This window comes from Heteronotia binoei, chromosome 20 (assembly GCF_032191835.1).
Source record: "Heteronotia binoei isolate CCM8104 ecotype False Entrance Well chromosome 20, APGP_CSIRO_Hbin_v1, whole genome shotgun sequence".
Lineage (NCBI taxonomy): Eukaryota > Metazoa > Chordata > Lepidosauria > Squamata > Gekkonidae > Heteronotia > Heteronotia binoei.
Genome location: NC_083242.1, coordinates 1,238,065 through 1,260,778, shown reverse-complemented (window position 1 = coordinate 1,260,778; position 22,714 = coordinate 1,238,065). Strand labels below are relative to the sequence as shown.

The 22,714-nt window shown below is 52.3% G+C and overlaps 1 protein-coding gene across 1 annotated transcript in view; it reads left to right on the top strand.

Moving 5' to 3' along the window:
- LOC132588516 (delphilin-like) overlaps positions 1 to 22,714 on the top strand; it is a 72,197-nt gene that overhangs the window by 8,082 nt on the left and 41,401 nt on the right. Inside the window, 1 exon segment of the mRNA XM_060260923.1 lies at positions 4,361 to 4,515. Coding sequence (XP_060116906.1) covers positions 4,361 to 4,515 — 155 coding nt within the window.

Genomic DNA, 22,714 nt, shown 5'->3' with positions numbered 1-22,714 from the left:
TTTTGAGTACTGTGTGCAGTTCTGGTCGCAGCACCTCAAAAAGGATATTATAGCATTGGAGAAAGTCCAGAAAAGGGCAACTAGAATGATTAAAGGGCTGGAGCACTTTCCCTATGAAGAAAGGTTGAAACGCTTGGGGCTCTTTAGCTTGGAGAAACGTCGACTGCGGGGTGACATGATAGAGGTTTACAAGATAATGCATGGGATGGAGAAAGAAGAGAAAGAAGTACTTTTCTCCCTTTCTCACAATACAAGAACTCGTGGGCATTCGATGAAATTGCTGAGCAGTCAGGTTAGAACGGATAAAAGGAGGTACTTCTTCACCCAAAGGGTGATTAACATGTGGAATTCACTGCCACAGGAGGTGGTGGCGGTCACAAGTATAGCCACCTTCAAGAGGGGTTTAGATAAAAATATGGAGCACAGGTCCATCAGCGGCTATTAGCCACAGTGTGTGTGTATATATAATTTTTTTTGCCACTGTGTGACACAGAGTGTTGGACTGGATGGGCCATTGGCCTGATCCAACATCACTTCTCTTATGTTCTTATGAGGGGCCCTCCTGAAGGACTCCAAGCAGCTCCCAGAGTCCCTTGGCCTTTCTTCCCCAATTTTCGCTGGGCAGGAAATGGAATCCAATTTCCAGAAGTCCCAGGAGGCTCGGTGAAGCTCATACTTTTCAGAACTATGACAAGCATAGAGCACAGTGGCAGGTACAGATAAGCAAGAGCAGACCAATGACCCCTCCAGTCCAACACTCTGTGTCACATAAGAACATAAGAGAAGCGATGTTGGATCAGGCCAGTGGCCCCTCCAGTCCAACACTCTGTGTCACATAAGAACAGAAGAGAAGCCCTGTTGGATCAGGCCAGTGGCCCCTCCAGTCCAACACTCTGTGTCACATAAGAACATAAGAGAAGCCATGTTGGATCAGGCCAATGGCCCATCCAGTCCAACACTCTGTGTCACATAAGAACATAAGAGAAGCCATGTTGGATCAGGCCAGTGGCCCCTCCAGTCCAACACTCTGTGTCACATAAGAACATAAGAGAAGCCATGTTGGATCAGGCCAGTGGCCCCTCCAGTCCAACACTCTGTGTCACATAAGAACATAAGAGAAGCGATGTTGGATCAGGCCAGTGGCCCCTCCAGTCCAACACTCTGTGTCACATAAGAACAGAAGAGAAGCCCTGTTGGATCAGGCCAGTGGCCCCTCCAGTCCAACACTCTGTGTCACATAAGAACATAAGAGAAGCCATGTTGGATCAGGCCAATGGCCCCTCCAGTCCAACACTCTGTGTCACATAAGAACAGAAGAGAAGCCCTGTTGGATCAGGCCAGTGGCCCCTCCAGTCCAACACTCTGTGTCACATAAGAACATAAGAGAAGCCCTGTTGGATCAGGCCAGTGGCCCCTCCAGTCCAACACTCTGTGTCACATAAGAACAGAAGAGAAGCCCTGTTGGATCAGGCCAGTGGCCCCTCCAGTCCAACACTCTGTGTCACATAAGAACATAAGAGAAGCCCTGTTGGATCAGGCCAGTGGCCCCTCCAGTCCAACACTCTGTGTCACATAAGAACATAAGAGAAGCCCTGTTGGATCAGGCCAGTGGCCCCTCCAGTCCAACACTCTGTGTCACATAAGAACATAAGAGAAGCCCTGTTGGATCAGGCCAGTGGCCCCTCCAGTCCAACACTCTGTGTCACATAAGAACAGAAGAGAAGCCCTGTTGGATCAGGCCAGTGGCCCCTCCAGTCCATCACTCTGTGTCACATAAGAACAGAAGAGAAGCCATGTTGGATCAGGCCAGTGGCCCCTCCTGTCCAACACTCTGTGTCACATAAGAACAGAAGAGAAGCCCTGTTGGATCAGGCCAGTGGCCCCTCCAGTCCAACACTCTGTGTCACATAAGAACAGAAGAGAAGCCCTGTTGGATCAGGCCAGTGGCCCCTCCAGTCCAACACTCTGTGTCACATAAGAACATAAGAGAAGCCATGTTGGATCAGGCCAATGGCCCCTCCAGTCCAACACTCTGTGTCACATAAGAACATAAGAGAAGCCATGTTGGATCAGGCCAGTGGCCCCTCCAGTCCATCACTCTGTGTCACATAAGAACATAAGAGAAGCCCTGTTGGATCAGGCCAGTGGCCCCTCCAGTCCATCACTCTGTGTCACATAAGAACATAAGAGAAGCCCTGTTGGATCAGGCCAATGGCCCCTCCAGTCCAACACTCTGTGTCACATAAGAACATAAGAGAAGCCCTGTTGGATCAGGCCAGTGGCCCATCCAGTCCAACACTCTGTGTCACATAAGAACATAAGAGAAGCCCTGTTGGATCATGCCAGTGGCCCATCCAGTTCAACACTCTGTGTCACATAAGAACAGAAGAGAAGCCCTGTTGGATCAGGCCAGTGGCCCCTCCAGTCCAACACTCTGTGTCACATAAGAACAGAAGAGAAGCCCTGTTGGATCAGGCCAGTGGCCCCTCCAGTCCATCACTCTGTGTCACATAAGAACAGAAGAGAAGCCATGTTGGATCAGGCCAGTGGCCCCTCCTGTCCAACACTCTGTGTCACATAAGAACAGAAGAGAAGCCCTGTTGGATCAGGCCAGTGGCCCCTCCAGTCCAACACTCTGTGTCACATAAGAACAGAAGAGAAGCCCTGTTGGATCAGGCCAGTGGCCCCTCCAGTCCAACACTCTGTGTCACATAAGAACATAAGAGAAGCCATGTTGGATCAGGCCAATGGCCCCTCCAGTCCAACACTCTGTGTCACATAAGAACATAAGAGAAGCCATGTTGGATCAGGCCAGTGGCCCCTCCAGTCCATCACTCTGTGTCACATAAGAACATAAGAGAAGCCCTGTTGGATCAGGCCAGTGGCCCCTCCAGTCCATCACTCTGTGTCACATAAGAACATAAGAGAAGCCCTGTTGGATCAGGCCAATGGCCCCTCCAGTCCAACACTCTGTGTCACATAAGAACATAAGAGAAGCCCTGTTGGATCAGGCCAGTGGCCCATCCAGTCCAACACTCTGTGTCACATAAGAACATAAGAGAAGCCCTGTTGGATCAGGCCAGTGGCCCATCCAGTCCAACACTCTGTGTCACATAAGAACATAAGAGAAGCCCTGTTGGATCAGGCCAGTGGCCCATCCAGTCCAACACCATGCAGGTGTGAAACTTTAAAAAATGAATAAAAGTGGACTATTGCCAAGGAGGATTCAACAATCACCTCTCTCTCTCTCCCCCTCTGTCTCTACTGCTGCATCCAAAGAGACCTACTGTTGTTCTTTCCTTCTATCACGCGAGACAGCTTGGGGGAGGGGGAGACCAGCCCTGCACTGCTCCAGATGAAGTCACCTTCAAATGTCTGGTGTCTCCTGAGAGTGACAGGCGTGATCATGTGACTGATGTGTAGACCTTGCAGCTTCAGGATCTAGGTTGCAAATGCCGGTGATAATTGGCTTTGGAGAGTGCAAAAGTGGGACGGGCACCCAGGGAGGAGGGGGCCTGCAACTCCTGTGTTCCTCCTCAGGCAAAGTTGTGTGGCTTCTTTGGCATGTTGCGCTTCACGTTTCCATTCCCTCTCCTGGAGGTGAGAAAGGCGAACGCTCAAGAAGCTGTCCTGGACATAAATAGGAGAAGTCCCGGGCATTTCCGGAGGCTGGGTCGAAGGGTGGCTCGCAAGCAGCAAAGTTTAGTCTTTGGAGAGTGTTCAAACCCGACACTTCTCCAGCGCAGCATGCACAGACAGTGACCGTGTTAATGTTTCAGAGGGGAGCAATTTTTGATCTGCAGGAGAACTGCTAGAATTTGGTCCAAGAGCACCATAATTCTTTCAGGATGTAAATTTTTGAGAGTCACAGCAGAGTAGAGATGGAGACCCATGTCCTTTTATCCTAATGCTCTAATTAAGCTGATTGCACTCTACATTTGGGTGGGTAGCCAGGTGGGTCAGAAACTGCAGGGCAAAGTTTGAGTCGAGTGGCACCTTTAAGATGGCTCCATCTGGGACTTTTTCTTAATGGAGAAACTTTCTGATCACATTTATTGCTTGAATAACCCTGATTCAGTATAAGGCAACTTCAAACCTGTTTGTGTGAAAAGAGTTTAAAATGGAGGCGGAGAGGGGGCTCAAAGGTTTCAACTGATAAATTTGCTGCGCTTTGAAACTTCCTTTCGAAAGGTGGGTTTGCATTTCTGGGATTGTACGGAGGCTGAGAGCTGGGCAGAAAACATGACATTTCAGTGACGTTTTCCATTGGTTCATTCATGGGTTTTCAGGCCACACGAGGGCATTCCTGGTATCACCCAGACCAGCTCCTTCGTCCCTCACCCTGCTCTCCCCCGTGCAGGTGCAAGAGATCCTCGGGGACCAGCCGGAAGTCAAAGAGAAGATGTTCACCATCCTCAAACAGTATGCTGCAGAGAGGAAGGTGGATTACCTGGCTTATGCCCTGGCCACGGTTCTCACTAAGGAGTCTCAGCACCTCCTTCTGGACAACATCAGGTATTTGCACGCGACACACATCGGAGGGCTGGCGGGGGGTTTGTTTTGCCCCCTTCGCCTTCTGTCTCTCCTGCACTTGTGCTGCTTGGGATTGTGAGCTGGTCTGGGGTGGGGGGTTGGGGCTGGTTGGAAAAAATGGTAAACACCCCCTCCCCCCCAGATGGCCGTAAACCCTCACAGACACTAATCCCTTTGCAGGGAGGGAGCTGGGGGGGAGGAGGAGAGAGGGGGAGGAGCTGGAATGCAGAGAAGCATTGAACTCTGAAACAGCCCCCCTCCCCCCACTGCAGGCATCTTTGGGGCTTCCCAGAGAATGCCACACACGGCACCCCATCTTCTCTGGGGGAGGAGGAAGGCTGAGAATGAGCAACACCGCTAGGAAATGGGAAGGGGGCTGGTCAATAGATGCCCAGGGAACCCTCCATGAGCTCTTGCTGCCCCCAGACTCCTTCCAAGAGAAGGGGGAGAGAAACAAATAAACGGATCTCGCACCACTGAGGCATCAGGAAATGAATCCTTCCACCTTTTATGTAACAGAAACTCTACATGATGGTCACCCGGACCGAACTGCAGGTTGTCTCCGTGAACTGACCTTGGCCCGGTGGTGCAGTTTCAATGCCGGGGAGCCCATCCCTCTGAATCCTTAGAGAGGGGAATTGCTGGGCTGCAGAGCCCGGCCTGCACGTGAGGCTCGCGCAGGGGATTATGGCCCACCCAAGACCCTGGTCATTAGGCAATCAGGCCTCCATCTGGCTCTGCTTTCCCAATTTCTGCTTCTAATCTGTGCCACGGCGGAGAGATTGTGGTTTCCATAACAACCTCACACAGGGCCAGGCGAAGGGAGAGGGCCGCCCAAGAGTCTGTTCCTTTGCTATGGCCAGTTGTGACCCGAGGACCATGAGAAGTTCCCAAGCCTCTTGAAATGCCCTCCTGGGTCTCTCCCTGGCTCCTGTTTTGTCACTGTGAGAGGGTCTGTGCTTGATTCAAGCCGGAGTGACAGTCCTTGGAGTTCAGCGTCTCTGACTTGGAAGCTCTCTGGAGTCTCTCCCACCCCAGCTCCAAGAGACGCTTGAACTGTGATGTTCTGCTTGCCTTATTCAGTTCCTGGATTCTTCTAACAGCAGCAGACATTCAAACTTTGCATATTGCAACAACTGAATAAAAGTGTGTTTTCAGATTTGGGGGGATATGCAATACCTTGCGAGGCAAGCAGACCTGAACCCAGAACCCCAAGGCCTGCCCCTCGACATCACGAGCAGACAAGGCAGAAGGTCTAGGCTGAAAAGGACACGCAGTGCACACCTGGCTAAGTAGAAGATACCTGGAAGGGCAGGTCTGATGGCTCTAAACCAGGGGGGGCCAAACTTACTTCACATAAGAGCCACATAGAATCCATGTCAGATGTTGAAGAGCTGCAAGACGTGAACATTAGACGTTTGAGAGAAGGAAGGAAGGAAGGAAGGAAGGAAGGAAGGAAGGAAGGAAGGAAGGAAGGAAGGAAGGAAGGAATTCTAGAGTTGGAAGGGACCTCCAGGGTCATCTAGTCCAACCCCCTGCACAATGCAGGAAAGTCACAAACACCTCCCCCTAAATTCACAGGATCCTCATTGCTGTCAGATGGCTATCTAGCCTCTGTTGAAAAACCTCCAAGGAAGGAGAGCCCACCCCCTCCCAAGGAGGAAGCCTGTTCCACTGAGGAACCGCTCTAACTCATAGAATCATAGAGTTGGAAGGGACCTCCAGGGTCATCTAGTCCAACCCCCTGCACAATGCAGGAAACTCACAAGCACCTCCCCCTACATTCACAGGATCTTCATTGCTGTCAGGTGGCCATCTAGCCTCCAAGCTGCCAGCCAATGGGGTACTGGGGGCTCCAATACGTGTGACAGAGCCACTTGTAGCTCCCGAACCACAGTTTGGCCACCCCTGCTCCAAGCCTGGGACAGTCAGCTCACAGAGAGGAGCTGGAATATTGTGGCCACCCTCTGTGTTGGTCCACTGCGGGTGAGGCTTCTGGGCTTCTTAAGAGCTAGAGAAGTCTGGCTCTCCGCTCTCTGGAGCCAGTGCTGCAATGCTGGACAGCTCCCTGTGCGTTCAGGACAGGTCTCTCCTCAGCTCTCAGCAAGCTTTTATTTGCTCCAGTGACAAGACTTCTTCTTCCCTCCTTGGCCTCATCCTCTTATATTTATTTATTTGTATTATGGTAGATCCTGCCCCCCCCCCCCCCGCCGCCCTGCTTCTCACTGGGCCTTCAGGCAAATGAGACAGAGGGGACACTCCATCAAGAGCACAGGCAGAATTAAGGTTGTGGAGCCAACCAGGAGTCTAAAAAACAGAACTGAAGCCACGCCTAAATCAGGGGGTTGCCAAACAGTGGCTCTGGAGCCAGATGTGGCTCTTTCACACACATTGTGCAGCTCTTGAAGCCTCTGCCACTACTTGAAGGTTGGCTTGGAGAAGGCATGTAAAGGTAAAGTTGCTTTCTTTCCACCTCTCCCTCCCCCATCTGTTTTCCTCCCTCCCTCCCTCCCTTCCCTTCCTTCCTTGTTTTGTGACTCTCAAACATTTATTCTATGCAGCTTTTACGTTAAGCAAGTTTGGCCACCCCTGGCCTAAATAGTAACACAACACATCAAACAATGCAAAAATTACCTAATAGGATCTGTGAATTTCCTGCATTGTGCAGGCAAAATGACCCTTGGGTGTCCCTTCCAGCTCTGTTCCTACGTTTATCCAAGTAACTTTGGGAATCATTTTGTACAGTGCAACAGAACTGCTTGCATAGAAAAAGCCCTCTTGAATAATTCATCCTGCCCTTTGGCCTTGTTCAGTTCTAGGCACGGTGTCATCCAGTCCTGTCTTTTAGTTTTTCCAACCTGTCGACATTATCAAAGTCAAGAGACCCGAGTTTCTGGCACACGAGCGCTGAGTTCTGGGCCCCCCTCTGACCCTCTGTATTTCCTTATCCAAGTTCCATATTCTGCTAGGACACTGGAGGGTGGGGGGGGCACAAAAAGAGCTTGTTAAAAAAGGATAGTGACGTACTTCAAAAACTGGCAGGCTTCTTTGTTCTAAGTCACCTTCATTGATTGAAGCTTGAGGAGGCCCATCCACAATGCAAGGTGACCTGGTTTCCTCAAGCAGAGGCTGCAGTGCTGGGATACTAGTAGTGATAGCAGAGGGGGGGGGGCATTCTGTGAGGAGGGTCTCCTCGTGAGGAGTGTCTTCGGGAGCCGTGCAAGACATGGAGGCCATTCCTTGGGGGCCTTTGCCCTGCGTCACTTGTGGACAAACTAGATCAAGGTTTCCCAAACTTTTCTTTCCCGTGGCCCGGTTATTTTTACACTTCTCCTTCATGGCCCACTAAAATTCGGGGGTGGAGCCAGGAGACTTTGGGGGTGGCGCTGGGAGGCAGGAATTATGTCATTTCCTGTGGTTTCACTTCCAGGTCAAGGGCCAAGTGATGTCACTTTCCAGGGCACACTGAACCAAAACTCCACCAAAACCAAAATGCCACCTTTTCCTGTGATGTCACTTCCAGGGCACTTCCCCAAACCTGCCTCTTCTTCTGAAATAACTTCGTTTTCAGAAAAATCTCTCTGAAACTCATGCTGAGCCAAAATGGGGGTGGAAAGTGGATGGTCTTCAACTTTTTCATACATTCCCAGGGTCCTCTCTTTCTGCCCTCACACCTGCATGCATCTATCTGTTTGTGTGTGTTCTCCAGCTTTCAAGCACTGCTAATGCCCATGTTCAATTGCCTGCACCACCTGCACACCCCTTCCTCAACAGCACTGGTCAGTGTATGCAGTTGGAAGTGCTGTCGCCATTGCCATCAGGAATGCCAGTGCTGTGTACCACCCACACCGGGCCCTGGCAGCTGCTCTACCTCAAAATATGCTGACACATTTAGTAGGCCCTTCCTTCAGCTGCTACTACTGGAATCCTTCCTCAAGCTACAACCAAGCTTGCTTGGTTTCAAGAAAATCTTTTGACAGCTATTTTTCATACTTTTCCTTGACTGAAAAACTGGGAAATTGCTGTGAAAGGTAGCAGAGAATTGTACTGCAATTAATGAATTAATTTCAAGTCATATAAAGTTCATACAAGCTTTTCTGCAGTTATCCCAAGAAGGGCTTGCAGCTTTTTACTGGCTGTGTTTCCCATGCCTTTAAAAGCAACCTGTTGTGCAGATATTTAGCCAGTGAACTTCTTTTATCCTTTTTAATATCTACAGGAGGAATTTAATTTTGGTGTCAGACAGCTGCTAAAAGCAGGACCAGTAAAATGGTGCCAAGTTCATAGTACCATCACTTCTAGTGCTGTTGAGATATATAGCAGTAATCTCCAATTACTGCTATATATTACTGCACTTTCTGCCCCACACCTCTCACTCACCCACACAGAAATCTCATAGAAAGGCCAGCTGGCTACAACTGGGGGGTGCCAATTTTTCATTGGCAGAGCTCCTATGTCTGCAACAACAGTATGATGAACAGAAAAGTTTCATCCCGTAGAAATGGAAGGAAAGAAAGAAAGGGAAAGAAGGAAAGGAAAGGAAAAGAAAAGAAAAGAAAAGAAAGACCATAAGAGAAGCTATGCTGGATCAGACCAGTGGACCATCCAGTCCAAAATTCTCTCATACAATGCCCCAAAAGCACCAGAATGTTCACCAGTGGGGCCAGGGCACTAGAAGCCTTCCCTCCATCCCCAGCACCAAGAATACAGACAGAGCATCCCTGCAGATGGAAAAAGAAAGAAGGGGAGACAAAGGGGGGAAAAGCCTTACTCACCATCAGATTACTCCAGCCAATAACAATTCTGCCCAGGGGTTGTTTGGTAAAAAAAAAAATAGCTACTGGCATGCCCACTCCCCGCCCCTCCCAGCTGAAAAAAACACACACCCCTTCTTTGCCGCCCAGGGCTCCCGGGAAATCTCCCCAAAAGAATATATTGCAAGGCACATGAAAGCTCACACCTTGATGAACACTTCATGGATCTAAAGTGCTAGTGGATGCCAGCTTTTCTCTCATACACTGGGAGAGGGGGAGAAGGAAGGAGAGGCAGCCAGCTCCTCTCTGCACAGAGTTGGCGGAAGGAAGCCAAACAGAGCTCAGGCTTTGCAGCCTGTGTCAGTCTTCAAGGCTAGCTTTTCTCTGCACAACACAGAGATGGGGGAAGGAAGGAAGCCAAATGGAGCTCAGGCTTTGCAGCCTGTGTCAGTCTTCAAGGCTAGCTTTTCTCTGCACAACACAGAGATGGGGGAAGGAAGGAAGCCAAATGGAGCTCAGGCTTTGCAGCCTGTGTCAATCTTCAAGGCTAGCTTTTCTTTGCACAACAGAGAGACAGGGGAAGGAAGCAGAGCAGAGGTCATGCGTTGCTGGGGGCGGGGCTAGCTTTGGCTTTTCTTGTGACCTGGTAGTGAGGCTTCCATGGCCCGGTACTGGGTCCCGACCCTGAAAATGGGAAACAGTGGTGAAATGAGGGCAGATACGTGATCCCTGTTTTTTTGTAAAAAACACAGAAGAGTTTAACTTTCTTTTTTCACCTACTTTGTTTCTCCTTTCCTTTTCAATCCTAGAAGCTCACAGATACATGAACTTGAGCAACAGGAAATTTCTAGATGTCCTATTTAGAACCAGTTTGACCACACTCCATGTAATTTTTGGATCATTATTTATCTCTGAGTAAGAGGGAAAAGGGTTTCTGGCAAGTAGGTGGGTAAGTGGTTACTTAACAGGGCCACAATGTAGTGATTCCCGAGAGTCCCAAATTAATGCACAAAATATGAAAAGGAGACCGCATGGATCCCCTTCATTTCTCTGTATCCTGTAGGGAGAAAGATGCAGGTTTTATATAGTACTATTATATTTTTTTCTCTAGCAGACAATGAGAAAGGAAAGGGGAGATGTCCTGGGTTCAATACCTCTAGTTGAAAGGGACCAGGCAGTAGGCAATGGGAAAGACCTTTCTCCCTGAGACCTTGGAGAGCAGAAGGTCCCAGGTTCAATCCTTGGCATCTCCAGTTAAAAAGGACCAGGCAGGAGGCAGTGGGAAAGACCTTTTTCAGCCTCAGAAGATCCTGGAGAGCAAAAGGTCCCCCAGTTCAATCCTCAGCAGCACCTGCAGTAAAAAGGAGCAGGCAGGAGGTGATGGGGAAGACCTCTCTCTCTGACCCAGACCTGGGAGAGCAGCTACCAGTCTGAGCAAGCCTTGAGGCCTGACATGATGGATGGATGGATGGATGGATGGATGGATGGATGGATGGATGGATGGATGAGTGGGTGGATGGATGAGTGGGTGGATGGATGAGTGGATGGATGGATGGATGAGTGGATGGATGGATGGATGGATGGATGAGTGGGTGGATGGATGGATGAGTGGATGGATGGATGGATGGATGGATGGATGGATGGATGGATGGATGGGTGGGTGGGTGGGTGGGGGGTGGATGGATGGGTGGAAGGGCTGACTCTGTCTGGGAGTGTTGCTGCTCTGCTAAGGTCACCTGTTGGGGAACTCCCTGCTGCCAGATCGATGGCCCCAGCCCCTGGCTGCCTGTCTGGCTGCAGGGGTGGGAGAGGCCTGGGGCTGCCTGCCCTGCCCCTTCCCTCGCCCTCCCCCTGCGGAACGCCAGCCCTGTGTGGTAGGCCAGGGGGGAAGGGCTGCGGGGACACCTCCGCCTCTCTGGCTGGCTGGGGGGAGGCGTCGTGGGCGCCGGCTCTCCCCTCCTTCCCTCCCTCCCGGCTGGCTCCTCCCCGCCCGCTCGCCCTCCCGGTTGGCAGTGGCCGGTCCGGCAGCGGCGGCGGCGGCGCGCGGGGGAAGATGAGCTGCCTGGGGTAAGCGAGGCGAGGCGAGGCTGGAGCGCCGTGCGGGCTGCGGGGCTTGGCGGGGCCACAGGCCGGCTGGGCGCTCCTGCTGGGGGGCGGGGCGGGGGGGAGGAAGGGGGCAGCCCCCCAGGGCCACTTGCAAATGCCAGAGGGCTCCCCCCCGCCAGCTTTTTCGGAGACTGGCCCTTGCAACCCTCCGTGCTCCCCCCAGCACCCCACGCCCCTCCCAGCAGGCAGCGCTGGCCGGGGCAGGGGGGGGGGGGCGTCCGGCTGCGAGAAGCGCCCTTCCCTTCCTCAGGAGGAGGAGGAAGGCGAGAACTTCGCCCCGGAGTTCCTCCTGTGCAGCCGCAGCCTCTTTCCAAGCCTCCCCTTCTTCTTCTGCACCGACACCCCCCCCCCCCCAAGAGACTAGAGAGCACCCTCGATCCGGGGCTCCAGCCCTCCCCCGCCCGTGCCCTCCTCGGCTGGCCGGAGCGACCCCCGGGGGGCAGAGGAGAAAGAGAGCCCCCCCCCGGCGGTCAGGGACTCGCTCCGGAGTAGGGTTGCCAGGTGCCCGGGAGAGAGGGAGTGAGGGCTGGGCCCAGGGGCGCCCCTGCCAGCCGGAGGGAGGGGGGGAAACGCTGCCCCCCCCCCAGCACTGACCTGGGCGGCCCGGGCTCGCCCCAGCTGACTGGAGCGCCTCGCCAGCTCAGCAGGGCCGGCCCTGGTCAGTCCTTGAGGGAGGAAACTCCCCTCCCCAGGAAGCCCTGGGAGCTCCCGACGCAGAGGGGGGCCCTGGGCTAGCCTCATCTGTTGGTCTCTTGCCCGGAAACCCCTCCGGAGGGGGGGGTCTCTCCGACAGTCAGCGGCTGGGAGCAGGGATCTCTCTCAGCTGAGTGAGCGTGAGCCACCTCACAGATTCTGAGCCTCCAGCTCACACATGCTTGTCTTCGCTCAGGAAGGATGAGCCCAGGGCACGCCGGTTGATGCAGCAGCTCCCCACTTCAATGCCAGCAGCTCGCAAAGCAGAATCTTTGCTCACAAGACGCTGCAGCTTAGCGGGAACACTGGCTGGGACTGGAGGGCAGGCAGAAGAGCCGGTGGAGGGGGACCTGCGCTGGGCTAGAGCCAGCATTCTGGGGGGGGGGGCCTTCTGCAGCAGCTTCGCCCCTCCCCCATCCCATCCCACCCCACCTGAGTCCCCCCCCCCCCCCGCCGAGTTGCCCTTGCAGAAAAACAGGGACCAGACAGCCGAAAAACTCTCGGACCGATTTCCCTGTCCTGTCTGTGCGCATCTCGCGTGCGCATAGAAACCTCGGAAATAAGACCCCCCTCCGTCAGTATGCGCTTAAACTGGGTGCCCTTTTATTCCCTAGGTTCGTTTCACAAGAACCGCAGGACTCCACCAGCCCCTCCCCTCCCCTCCCCGCCCCTCTCCAGCTGTCCTTAGAAATGGAGACTTCATCCACACGCGGGCTGCTGGCCCAGCGACTCCTGACTCGAGGGCCTGGGTTGGTGCCCCCCCCCCCACGCAGAGCCCTCCCGGCTCCACCGAAGCCTTTCTGGCCCCAGCAGCCCTTCAGGGAGCCCCCGGGGCAGGAACCAGAAGCCAGTGCCGGGGGTGACAAGCTGGAGTGCAGGGGGGGGGGGCATTACGCGCAATTACGCGCAAAGATCGGATCGCTCGTTTGCAGCGATGTCTCCAACAAGGTCTCCGGAGCCGCGGTGCTGGGAGTTGTAGGTTTAGGTGCCGGGTTGGGAAAGGCCAGGAACTGCTGGGAAGCCCCGGATCCGATGCTCCCGTCAGGGCCCAAGACGAGGCGTTTGGTTTTCTTGCGCTGTTCATCCTTCGCTTGCTGCTTCAGCTCCGGCGGCTGGTGGGAAACAAAACAAAACGACCCCCCCCCCCTTCCGCCCAATCCCACCCGGCAGCATTCTGTCCCCAGGGCCCACTTTGGAGGGAGCGACGGAGCGAGCCAGGCGAGGCTGCTCCTTTTAGAACTAAGATGCTCCCGGGCTCCAGCAGAGATGAAATCTCTTCCCTCGGGGCAGTTCTTGTTACAGGCGAATTTGCAGAGACTTGGTTTTAGTCCTAGCTGAAACGCTCCCCTCGCTGCCTCCTGGCCTTCCTGGGTGTGCGGGTCAACAGAAATGGACTCGGAATGCAAGCAGGAAGGGGTTGGTTCCAGGGGGGAGGGCTGGCTTGGACCCTTTGGGTCGCTAATGGGCTTCCCGGGAGCTTCTTCCCCATCCACACCCGCTGAAGGGGGAGGGGCAATTGGGACGATGCCAGAGCCGTGGTGGCACCCAGCTACAACCAGCTGCTCCCAAGAGCCTTTGCTCCAAGGTCATTCTCTTGGCAGGCACTGTTAACATGCCCATGCATCAAGAGACAAGATAGCAACATAGAGGCGGAAGGGACTCCCAAGGGTTGTCTAGTCTGACCCCTGCACAATGCAGGAAATTCACCGCTATCTCCCCCCGCAACTTCCCCAATGTCCCTCCAGGATGCCTGGCCTGGAGGAAAATTCCTTCCTGACCCCAAAGACATACCCTGGGCATGTCAGAAAGGGCCATGAGAGTCGAACTCTGGCTCATCTCTTCCTCTCATGATCTGCCTAAATCCCCAGTGAGATGTAGGTCGGGTCGACACCATCTATCTAAATCACTCGAAAACTCAATTTAATTGTCATGGTCCTGAACGAAGTGGACTCTAGAACTGCCTTGCCGTGAGACTAAGAAAAAAGAGCAGCTAAAATCACACTGTAATACAATTCAAGACATTTTGGAGGTGGTAATAGGCGCTGGGGCCAACTATCTGTCTGGTTAACTCAGTTTGGGAATTCTTTATGTTTCGTATTGCCCCTGTGCCTTGAACTTGCTGCAGGGGAGAGAAAAACCAGGTGCGTGGGAGGGCACAGGAATACCAAGGAGTTTCCGGTTGAAACCCTTCCGTCAGTAGCTGGGAACCGGCACCCAGAACTGGGTCTTGTAGGGAAAAGGGTGAGGAGGCAGGTTCCACTCTGGATATTTGCATGTGGCGCAGAGTGGTAAAGCTGCAGTACTGCAGTCCTAAACTCTGCTCACGACCTGAGTTCGATCCTGCCGGAAGCTGGGTTCAGGTAGCCGGCTCGAGGTTGACTCAGCCTTCCATCCTTCCGAGGTCGGTCAAATGAGTCCCCAGCTTGCTGGGAGTAAAGTGCAGGTGACTGGGGAAGGCAATGGCAAACCATCCCGTCAAAAGTCTGTTGTGAAAACGTCATGAAAGCAACGTCACCCCAGAGTCGGAAGCGACTGGTGCTTGCACAGGGGACGACCTTGACTTTTAATGGGGGAAAATCCTTCCAGAAACACCTTTCAGGATTATTGCAGGAAATGTTGTATCACAAGATGCAGGAGGAGCTTGGAACGCACAGAAGGGTGCTCTGAGCTGCATTCAGCTTTGTTCATCGCAAAGCATTTCTTGCATTGAGCCAGAATGGATGTGGGGGGGGGGGAGGTTTGGGGGGAGCAATGGCAGAACTCGGGGATGAAGGAAGAAGTTTCCGCCTCTGACATGAGCTTCCTCCTCCTCCTCCTCCTTTCCCCCTCTCTCTCAAAGGGGCTTGTCTCTAGGATCTGAAAGATTTAAGCAAACCACAAGGCTCTTTTTTGCGGTGTAGTGAAGGGTTAATGTCAGATTGGAGCTCTTTGATCCGAGGGCTTTGTCTGCTTCCCCCTCTGCATCAGAGCCAAAATCTGATCAGCTATTTCAAGTCAGAACTGATTGCAAATAAACTGATGGCCCTTTGAAGAGGGCTGAGGGACATCGGCCTCTTGGGAGATGATGGGACTTTGCCATTTCTGCAGCTCCTGGGAGGAACTCTCCTTTGACATCCAACAAATGCCCTCCCTTTTCCTCCTCCTCCTTGTTGCCTGGGGGGGGGGCTTTATTTTAGTACTGATTTGGCAAGGGAGGGGGGATCTTGCCAGCTGTGAGGAGAAGCAGGTTTGGAACCCGCTCCCCAAAAGCACAGGTCATTCTTGCATGGCACCCCAAAGGGCTAAAGGTATATTAAGAGAATTCTCAGTGTCAAGGTTAAGAAGGGCTGGGGATCGTACCTTGACACCCTGCGACCAGCGTTCCCTCTAAGCTGAGTGAGCGTGAGCTAGCTCACAGATTTTTAGCCTCCAGCTCACACATTTGTGTCCTAGCTCAGGAAGGATGGCCCCAGAGCAAGCTGATTGGTGCAGGAGCTCACAGCTTTAATGCCAGTGGCTCACAAAGTAGAATTTTTGCTCATAAGACTCTGCAATTTAGAGGAAACCTTGCCTGGGACCTGCCTGGGTGTGTGTGTGGCAAATGCTTGAATTCAATTCCTCCCCCCGCCCCCCCCCCCCCCCCGAGATCAGGGATGCTGGAACAGCAACCTGCAGAAGCTCCTTCTGAAGCAGCAGGGGAAGGATGGCCCGGCATGCCTCCTCCACTGTATTTCCACAACAACCCTATGAGGTAGATTCAAGAGAGGGAAACTAAGTGGAACTCTGAACCCAGACCTCTGCCATCCTAGCCCGCCACTTTAACCAGGACACTGCGCTGGTTCTTGCAATGGACCAAAATGCCCAAGTCCTGGGTGCGAATTTCAGCTGTGGCCCTGGCTTCTCAGCTTGCGTGAGGGGGACAGCCTTTTGCTTCCCAGCGTTGCTTGTCTCTTCTGCCATGAGGCCTCCTTTTGTCTCTCCCTGGGCTGATTCTCTGCCAGGGACTGCCCTTTGGAAGATGCCGAAGGACAAAAGGCATCTGATTAGCGGGCTTAAATTACCTTAGTGGGGAAGGTGGCCTGTTCTTTGGTTACCAAAGGGCACGCTGCAGCCTCCTGTCCTCCTCTTGTGCCTCCAGGCACCTTCTGGAGCAGCCGCAGGCCTCCCCTCCCCCAGAGACTCAGCTCTGACCTATTCGTAGGGAAGGTCATCTCTTAATTTAATTTAATTTTTGGATTGATATCCTGCCCTATCCTGCAAGCGTAACAAGCAAATGACTTAACAGGCAGAGTTAGAGTCAGCCCTCAATGCATCTCTGGTCTTTCCCCCTAGGAGATGTGGTGCTCCTCTCAGAGCTGGGGGCATGCCCAGGACCCCGGGGGGGGGGGCATTACCCTCCTGACCCTCTACTGCAAGGATGTCAAACATGCAGCCCCAGGGGCTGAATCAGGCCCCCGGAGGGCTCCTATCAGCCACCCAAGCAACTGGCAGTCATCTGCTTCCTTCTCCCTCTCTCTTGCGTCCTTCCACATAACAGCTTGCTTTGCAAGGCTCTCTCAATCGCACAACAGAGCTACTGAGCCAAGCCTCTCTTCCTTCTATTGGCTGAGACTCCTCCCCCTCCTGGAAGGAGTCTCAGCCAAATGAGTTGGACACCTCTGCTCTACTGGATAGGTGTCCAAGATCAGCTCCCAGGGTCGTTGGTGCCTGGCTGGATCCCCCAGAATTCTGTAGGGCGTTGAAAGCTGCTTTGTTTTGTGTGGCCTTTGGCTGGTGTCACAAACTGGGGAGCGAAGTAATTTGCTGTTAAGCCGATGCTGTACTTGGATTTATTGTTCTGTTCGCTGCATTTATTTATATTAGTGTATATGTCTCTATGGTATGTTGAAAGGTTGTCAGCTGCCCTGTGGGAAGAGGCTGCTGGCTACAAATTAAATTAAACAACTCATCTTGTTGGCCCCCTTTTGCACACACCTGAGGGTCACGTCATGACCAGAACTCGGGTCTTGGTTCCCCTTCTTTTGGCAAAGGACCACTGCGTAACATTGAGGCCTGCAGCGGCTCCTGCCCTCCCAAGAGGGTCTCAGTTCAGAGGCCTCTGCGCGGCAAGGGTTTAAGGAAGGCTTAATCACCCACAGAGGTTGACAGGCTGCCGCTGGGCAAAAGAAAGGCGGGCGTCTAGGAGGCCTTTCTTTCTTGCTGCCAGCCTGGAATGGCTCTTTGCCCCCTGCTCCCTGAACTGGCCTTTTGGAGGCTTCCCTAGGAGCAGGTGAGCTGGGATCTTGGCACGTATTGGAGATGTATTGGCACAGTGGCATGTCTGAACTGACCAGTTGGCTGCTTTCCCAGTGGGCATCGGCCCTTGAGTTTCCAGGCTGGTGGCATATATGGACATATGAAGCTGCCTTCTACTGAATCAGACCCTCCTGGGTCCATCAAAGTCAGTCTTGTCTACTCAGACTGGCAGCAGCTCTCCAGAGTCTCAAGCTGAGGTTTTTCCCACCTATTTGCCTGGACCCTTTTTAGTTGGAGATGCTGGGGATTGAACCTGGGACCTTCTGCTTACCAAGCAGATGCTCTACCACTGAGCCACCATCCCTCCCTCCAGAACTGTCTACTCAGACTAGCAGCTGCTCTCCAGGGTCTCAAGCTGAGGTTTTTCACGCCTTCTTCCCTGGACCCCTTTTGAGTTGGAGATGCCGGGGATTGAACCTGGGACCTTCTGCTTACCAAGCAGAGGCTCTGCCACTGAGCCACCATCCCTCCCCTACATATGGAGCTGCCTTCTACTGAATCAGACCCTCGGTCCATCAAAGCCAGTTTTGTCTACTCAGACTGGTATCAGCTCTCCAGGGTCACAAGCTGAGGTTTTGCACACCTATTTGCCTGGACCCTTTTGAGTTAGAGATGCTGGGGATTGAACCTGGGACTTTCTGCTTACCAAGCAGATGCTCTAACCACTGAGCCACCGTCCCTTGGGGCAGCTGCATTCTCTGATCCTAGCAGCTGGAGAGAAATCCCGTGTGCAGCACAGGGCCTGTAACTCACTCTCTGAGATATGGGTCTCTCCCTGCCCAGCTGAGAATTCCCAGCAGGCTTTGCAGGGATAAAATCATCCCTCCTCTCTTTGCTTTGTTGCATCCTCAAAGAGGCGCCTTCCCATGCTGCAGACTATGGTTGCCAAGTCCAGTTCAAGAAATACCTGGGGACGTTGGGGGTGGAGCCAGGAGACACTGGGGGTGGAGCCAGGAGCAAGGGTGTGGCAGGCATAATTGAACTCCAAAGGGAGTTCTGGCCATCACATTTAAAGGGACTGCACACCTTTTCAATGCCTTCCCTCCATTGGAAATAATGAAAGATAGCGGGACCTTCTTTGGGGGCTCATAGAATTGGACCCCCCGGTTCAATCCTTTTGAAACTTGGAGGGCCATTTGAGGAGAGGAACCGGATGCTATGCTGCAAATTTGGTGCCTCTGCCTCAAAAAACAGTCCCCCCCCCCCCAGAGCCCCAGATACCCGCAGATCAATTCTTCATTATTCCCTAAGGGAATTGGTCTCCATAGGGAATAATGAGTGCCCAGCAGACATTTCTGAAGTGGGGGGAGGGGATCCAAATTGTGTTTCACAACCCCCTGCCCCCACCTGGGGATTGCGCAACACAACAAAAGCCACACGGACAAAAGATTGGAAAAGAAGCAATAGTTTCGTGTATAGACTACATTTTGTAATCCAAAATGTTCTCAGAAATGTCCAATAAAGATGTTTTTATACAATCGTTGTAGAAAACAATTCATATATATTTTTTAATTTTTATAGAAGTTCATTAATCCAGGCTTTCATAAAAGTTCATAGATATTCCGGATTTGCACAATGTGTGCAGAAAGTATTGAAGAAAATCAATCAATAATCGTAACCAGCTTACAGGCGCAACGGGTCGAAAGAACTCCTGTTTCACATTACTGCTTCCAAGCTAATTTTCCTAATCATATGCTTCACTCATCATATCAGAAATAGTTTTTACATCATTTCCCCAGCATTTGCAAAAATGATGTAAAAATTATTTCTAATGTGAGGAGCGAAGCATATGATTAGGAAAATTAGCTTGGATAAAGCAGTAATGTGAAACTGGCTGGAGATCTGGGATGGCGATTGGTGTCCAGGTGACAGAGGTCAGTTCCTCTGGAGGACAAAATAGCTGCTTTCTGGCATTATGCCCCACTGAGACTCCTCTTCTCTCCTCCCCAACCCCCCCAGCCTGGAGCTGGCAACCCAGAGTGTGGCCTGGAGATCTCCCAGAATGACAACTGGAGGGGGGGTAGCTGTTTTGGTGGGTGGATTCTCTAGTCCTATCCTGTGAGTACTGTGTGCAGTTCTGGTCGCCGCACCTCAAAAAGGATATTATAGCATTGGAGAAAGTCCAGAAAAGGGCAACTAGAATGATTAAAGGGCTGGAACACTTTCCCTATGAAGAAAGGTTGAAACGCTTGGGACTCTTAAGCTTGGAGAAACGTTGACTGCGGGGTGACATGATAGAGGTTTACAAGATAATGCATGGGATGGAGAAAGGAGAGGAAGAAGTACTTTTCTCCCTTTCTCACAATACAAGAACTCGTGGGCAGACAGGTTAAAATGGATAAAAGGAAGTACTTCTTCACCCAAAGGGTGATTAACATGTGGAATTCACTGCCACAGGAGGTGGTGGCAGCCACAAGCATAGCCAACTGTCAAGCGGGGTTTAGATAAAAATATGGAGCAGAGGTCCAACAGTGGCTATTAGCCACAGGGTGTGTGTGTGTGTATATATATATATATATAAAAATTTTTTGCCACTGTGTGACACAGAGTGTTGGACTGGATGGGCCATTGGCCTGATCTAACATGGCTTCTCTTATGTTCTCTTATGTTCTTATCCCCTCCTGAGGTCCTTCCCTTCCGCAGAACCACCTTCCCCATGTTCCACCCTCAAATCTCCAGGAATTTCCCAAACCACAGTTGGCAACCCTGCTTGATTATCTGAATTACATGACCAGGGTCTGAGAGATGTGGGTTTCTTTCTTTTAAAAGGAGGGCCTGCCCCATCTCCCCCCACTCCTCCATCCTGAAGAAGAATCCTGTAAAGGTCCAAAGTTTTGTACCTTATGAGTGGTTTTATTTTGGGGGGTGGGTGTTGGTCCTTCTAATAAAAGGTTTGTGGCTTTATTTCTCCTGCTTTGCACCTCTTCCCTGCTAGCTGCTGGCCTCCTCCATCTAGATGGAGCTTGTAAAGGTTCCTTAGCTCTCCATTATCACAGGATGTCGCTTGAGCAGCAGCCTTTGAGATGCAAATTAGTTGGTGCTGTCCTTAAATCCCGGAGAGGAAAGGAATTTGCTCTCCTTCCTTGAAAAAGAGGAGGTTTCCTCTTTGCCCCCCCTTGGAACACTAGAGCTGTTTGAAAGGCAGTTGGGGAGGGGAAGCGGAATCATTGGGGGGGGGGGACTGTGGGAGAGAAGGGGGGGAAGCAAGGCAGAAACTAGGGGAGGCGGGAGACGTTTGTGGTAGGACGTGCCACTCTCCGGAGCAAGCGTGGGAGGGAAGGAGAATCGCGATTTATGCCTTCTCCAGAAGTGAGCAGACAGTGGGTTAGCAACACATTTTGGAGAATGTTAATTCATAGGGACAAATGTCTCCTGGCACTTTCAAGACCAACGACGGCTTATTCAAGGTATGAGCTTCTGTGTGCATGCACACAGAGTGTACCTGAAGAAGTGCTCATGTGCACGAAACCTTATACCCAGAATAAAAATTTGTCGGTATTAGAGATATCCCAGAATTAGAGATATCCCTACTTAGAAGATAGCAGGTCAAAATGTCTCTGGAATGAAACTTCCCCACTCAGGTGGTTCCTTGATACGGATATGGACGTCTGAAGCTGCCTTCTACTGAATCAGACCCCCTGGGTCCATCAAAGTCAGTCTTGTCTACTCAGACTGGCAGCGGCTCTCCAGGGTCTCAAGCTGAGGATTTTCACACCTATTTGTCTGGATCCTTTTTTGGAGATGCCGGGGATTGAACCTGGGACCTTGGGTGGCCAAGCTTGCTTAATGTAAGATCCACATAGAATACATGTCAGATGTTTGAGAGCCACAAGATATGAACGTCAGATCTTAAAGAGCCACAAAAAGGGAAGGAGGGAGAGGTGGAAAGAAAGCAGCTTTAACTTTCAACGCATTCTTCAAGCTACCAACTGGCTTGGCTTGGAGAAATTATTTAAAGAGACAAAAGCCTTCTCCAAGCCGGCCGATGGGCCAGTGGGGGCTTTGAGAGCCACACAATATGTGTGAAAGAGCCACATGGGGCTCCCGAGCCATAGTTTGGCCACCTCTGGTCTTGGAGGTGCTGAGGCCACACTGTTGCCGGGGCAATCTGAGGCAGGAATGTAGAGGCTTCTCTGGCACCAAGAGGAGTCTGTTTGCAGCCACGCGGCTCTGATTGTCTGTGTGTGTCAGTCAAGCGAGGGTGAGAGGCGGGAGAGAAGCCCATGAGATCTCTGAGATGCTCCAGAACAGGCTAATTGGGCAGAGCCCTGGGCCAGGAGAGGTGACGAGAAACGCAAATGGGGACAGTCCACTGGAATGACCTGCGCTGAGAGAGAGGCTGAGCCATTGCGGGGCTGGGGGGCGTAAGCAGAAGGCGCTGTGCTGCTGGCACTCCGACTGAGCGAGCTGCCTGGCAACGGTGCCAGTTCCCAAGCTCATCCCTCTGATCAGAAATCACAGGAGGGGAATTGGGCATGATCCGCTGCAGTCTTCCCCCCATATCGGGGCTGCCTTCCCACACTTATGGGGGGTAACAGCAAGGATGCGTTCGTGGAAGGCAGGCTTGCAACAGAGAGATGGAGCCTCGATGCTCAGAGGCAGTGGGCTGTGGGATTCCAGAGACAGAGGGAGCCTCACATTCCAAAAGAAGAAAGCAGGAGTCGAGTAGCACTTTTAAGACCAACGAAGTTTTAGTCAGAATGTAAGCTTTCGTGCGTGCATGCACACTTCTTCAGACGAGCACTAAATCTGAAGAAGTGTGCATGCACACACAAAAGCTTACGTTCTGAATAAAACTTTGTGGGTCTGCAAGGTGCGCCTTGACGCCTGCTTTGTTCTATTGCTTCAGACCAAGACGGCTGCCCACCTGGATCTACTCCAGAAGGATGTGAGGGTGGGAAGTGGCAGCGAGTCACCGCTCACTTATGGAGATCCCAAAGGGTTTTCGAGGCAAGAGGGGAGCAGAGGGGGTTTTCCCTTGCCTGCCTCTGCGTAGCTGGCAACCCTGGACTTCCTTGGTGGTCTCCCATCCAAGCACCAACCAGGAATGACCCTGCTTAATTTCTGAGATCTGCTGAGATCAGGCTGAGAGCCAGTTTGGTGCAATGGTTCAGTCTGCGGACTCCTATCTGGGAGAACCGGGTTTGATTCCCCACTCCTCCACTTGCAGCTGCTGGAATGGCCTTGGGTCAGCCAGAGCTCTCTTATCTGGGAGAACCGGGTTTCATTCCCCACTCCTCCACTTGCAGCTGCTGGAATGGCTTTGGGTCAGCCAGAGCTCTCTTATCTGGGAGAACCGGGTTTGATTCCCCACTCCTCCACTTGCAGCTGCTGGAATGGCCTTGGGTCAGCCA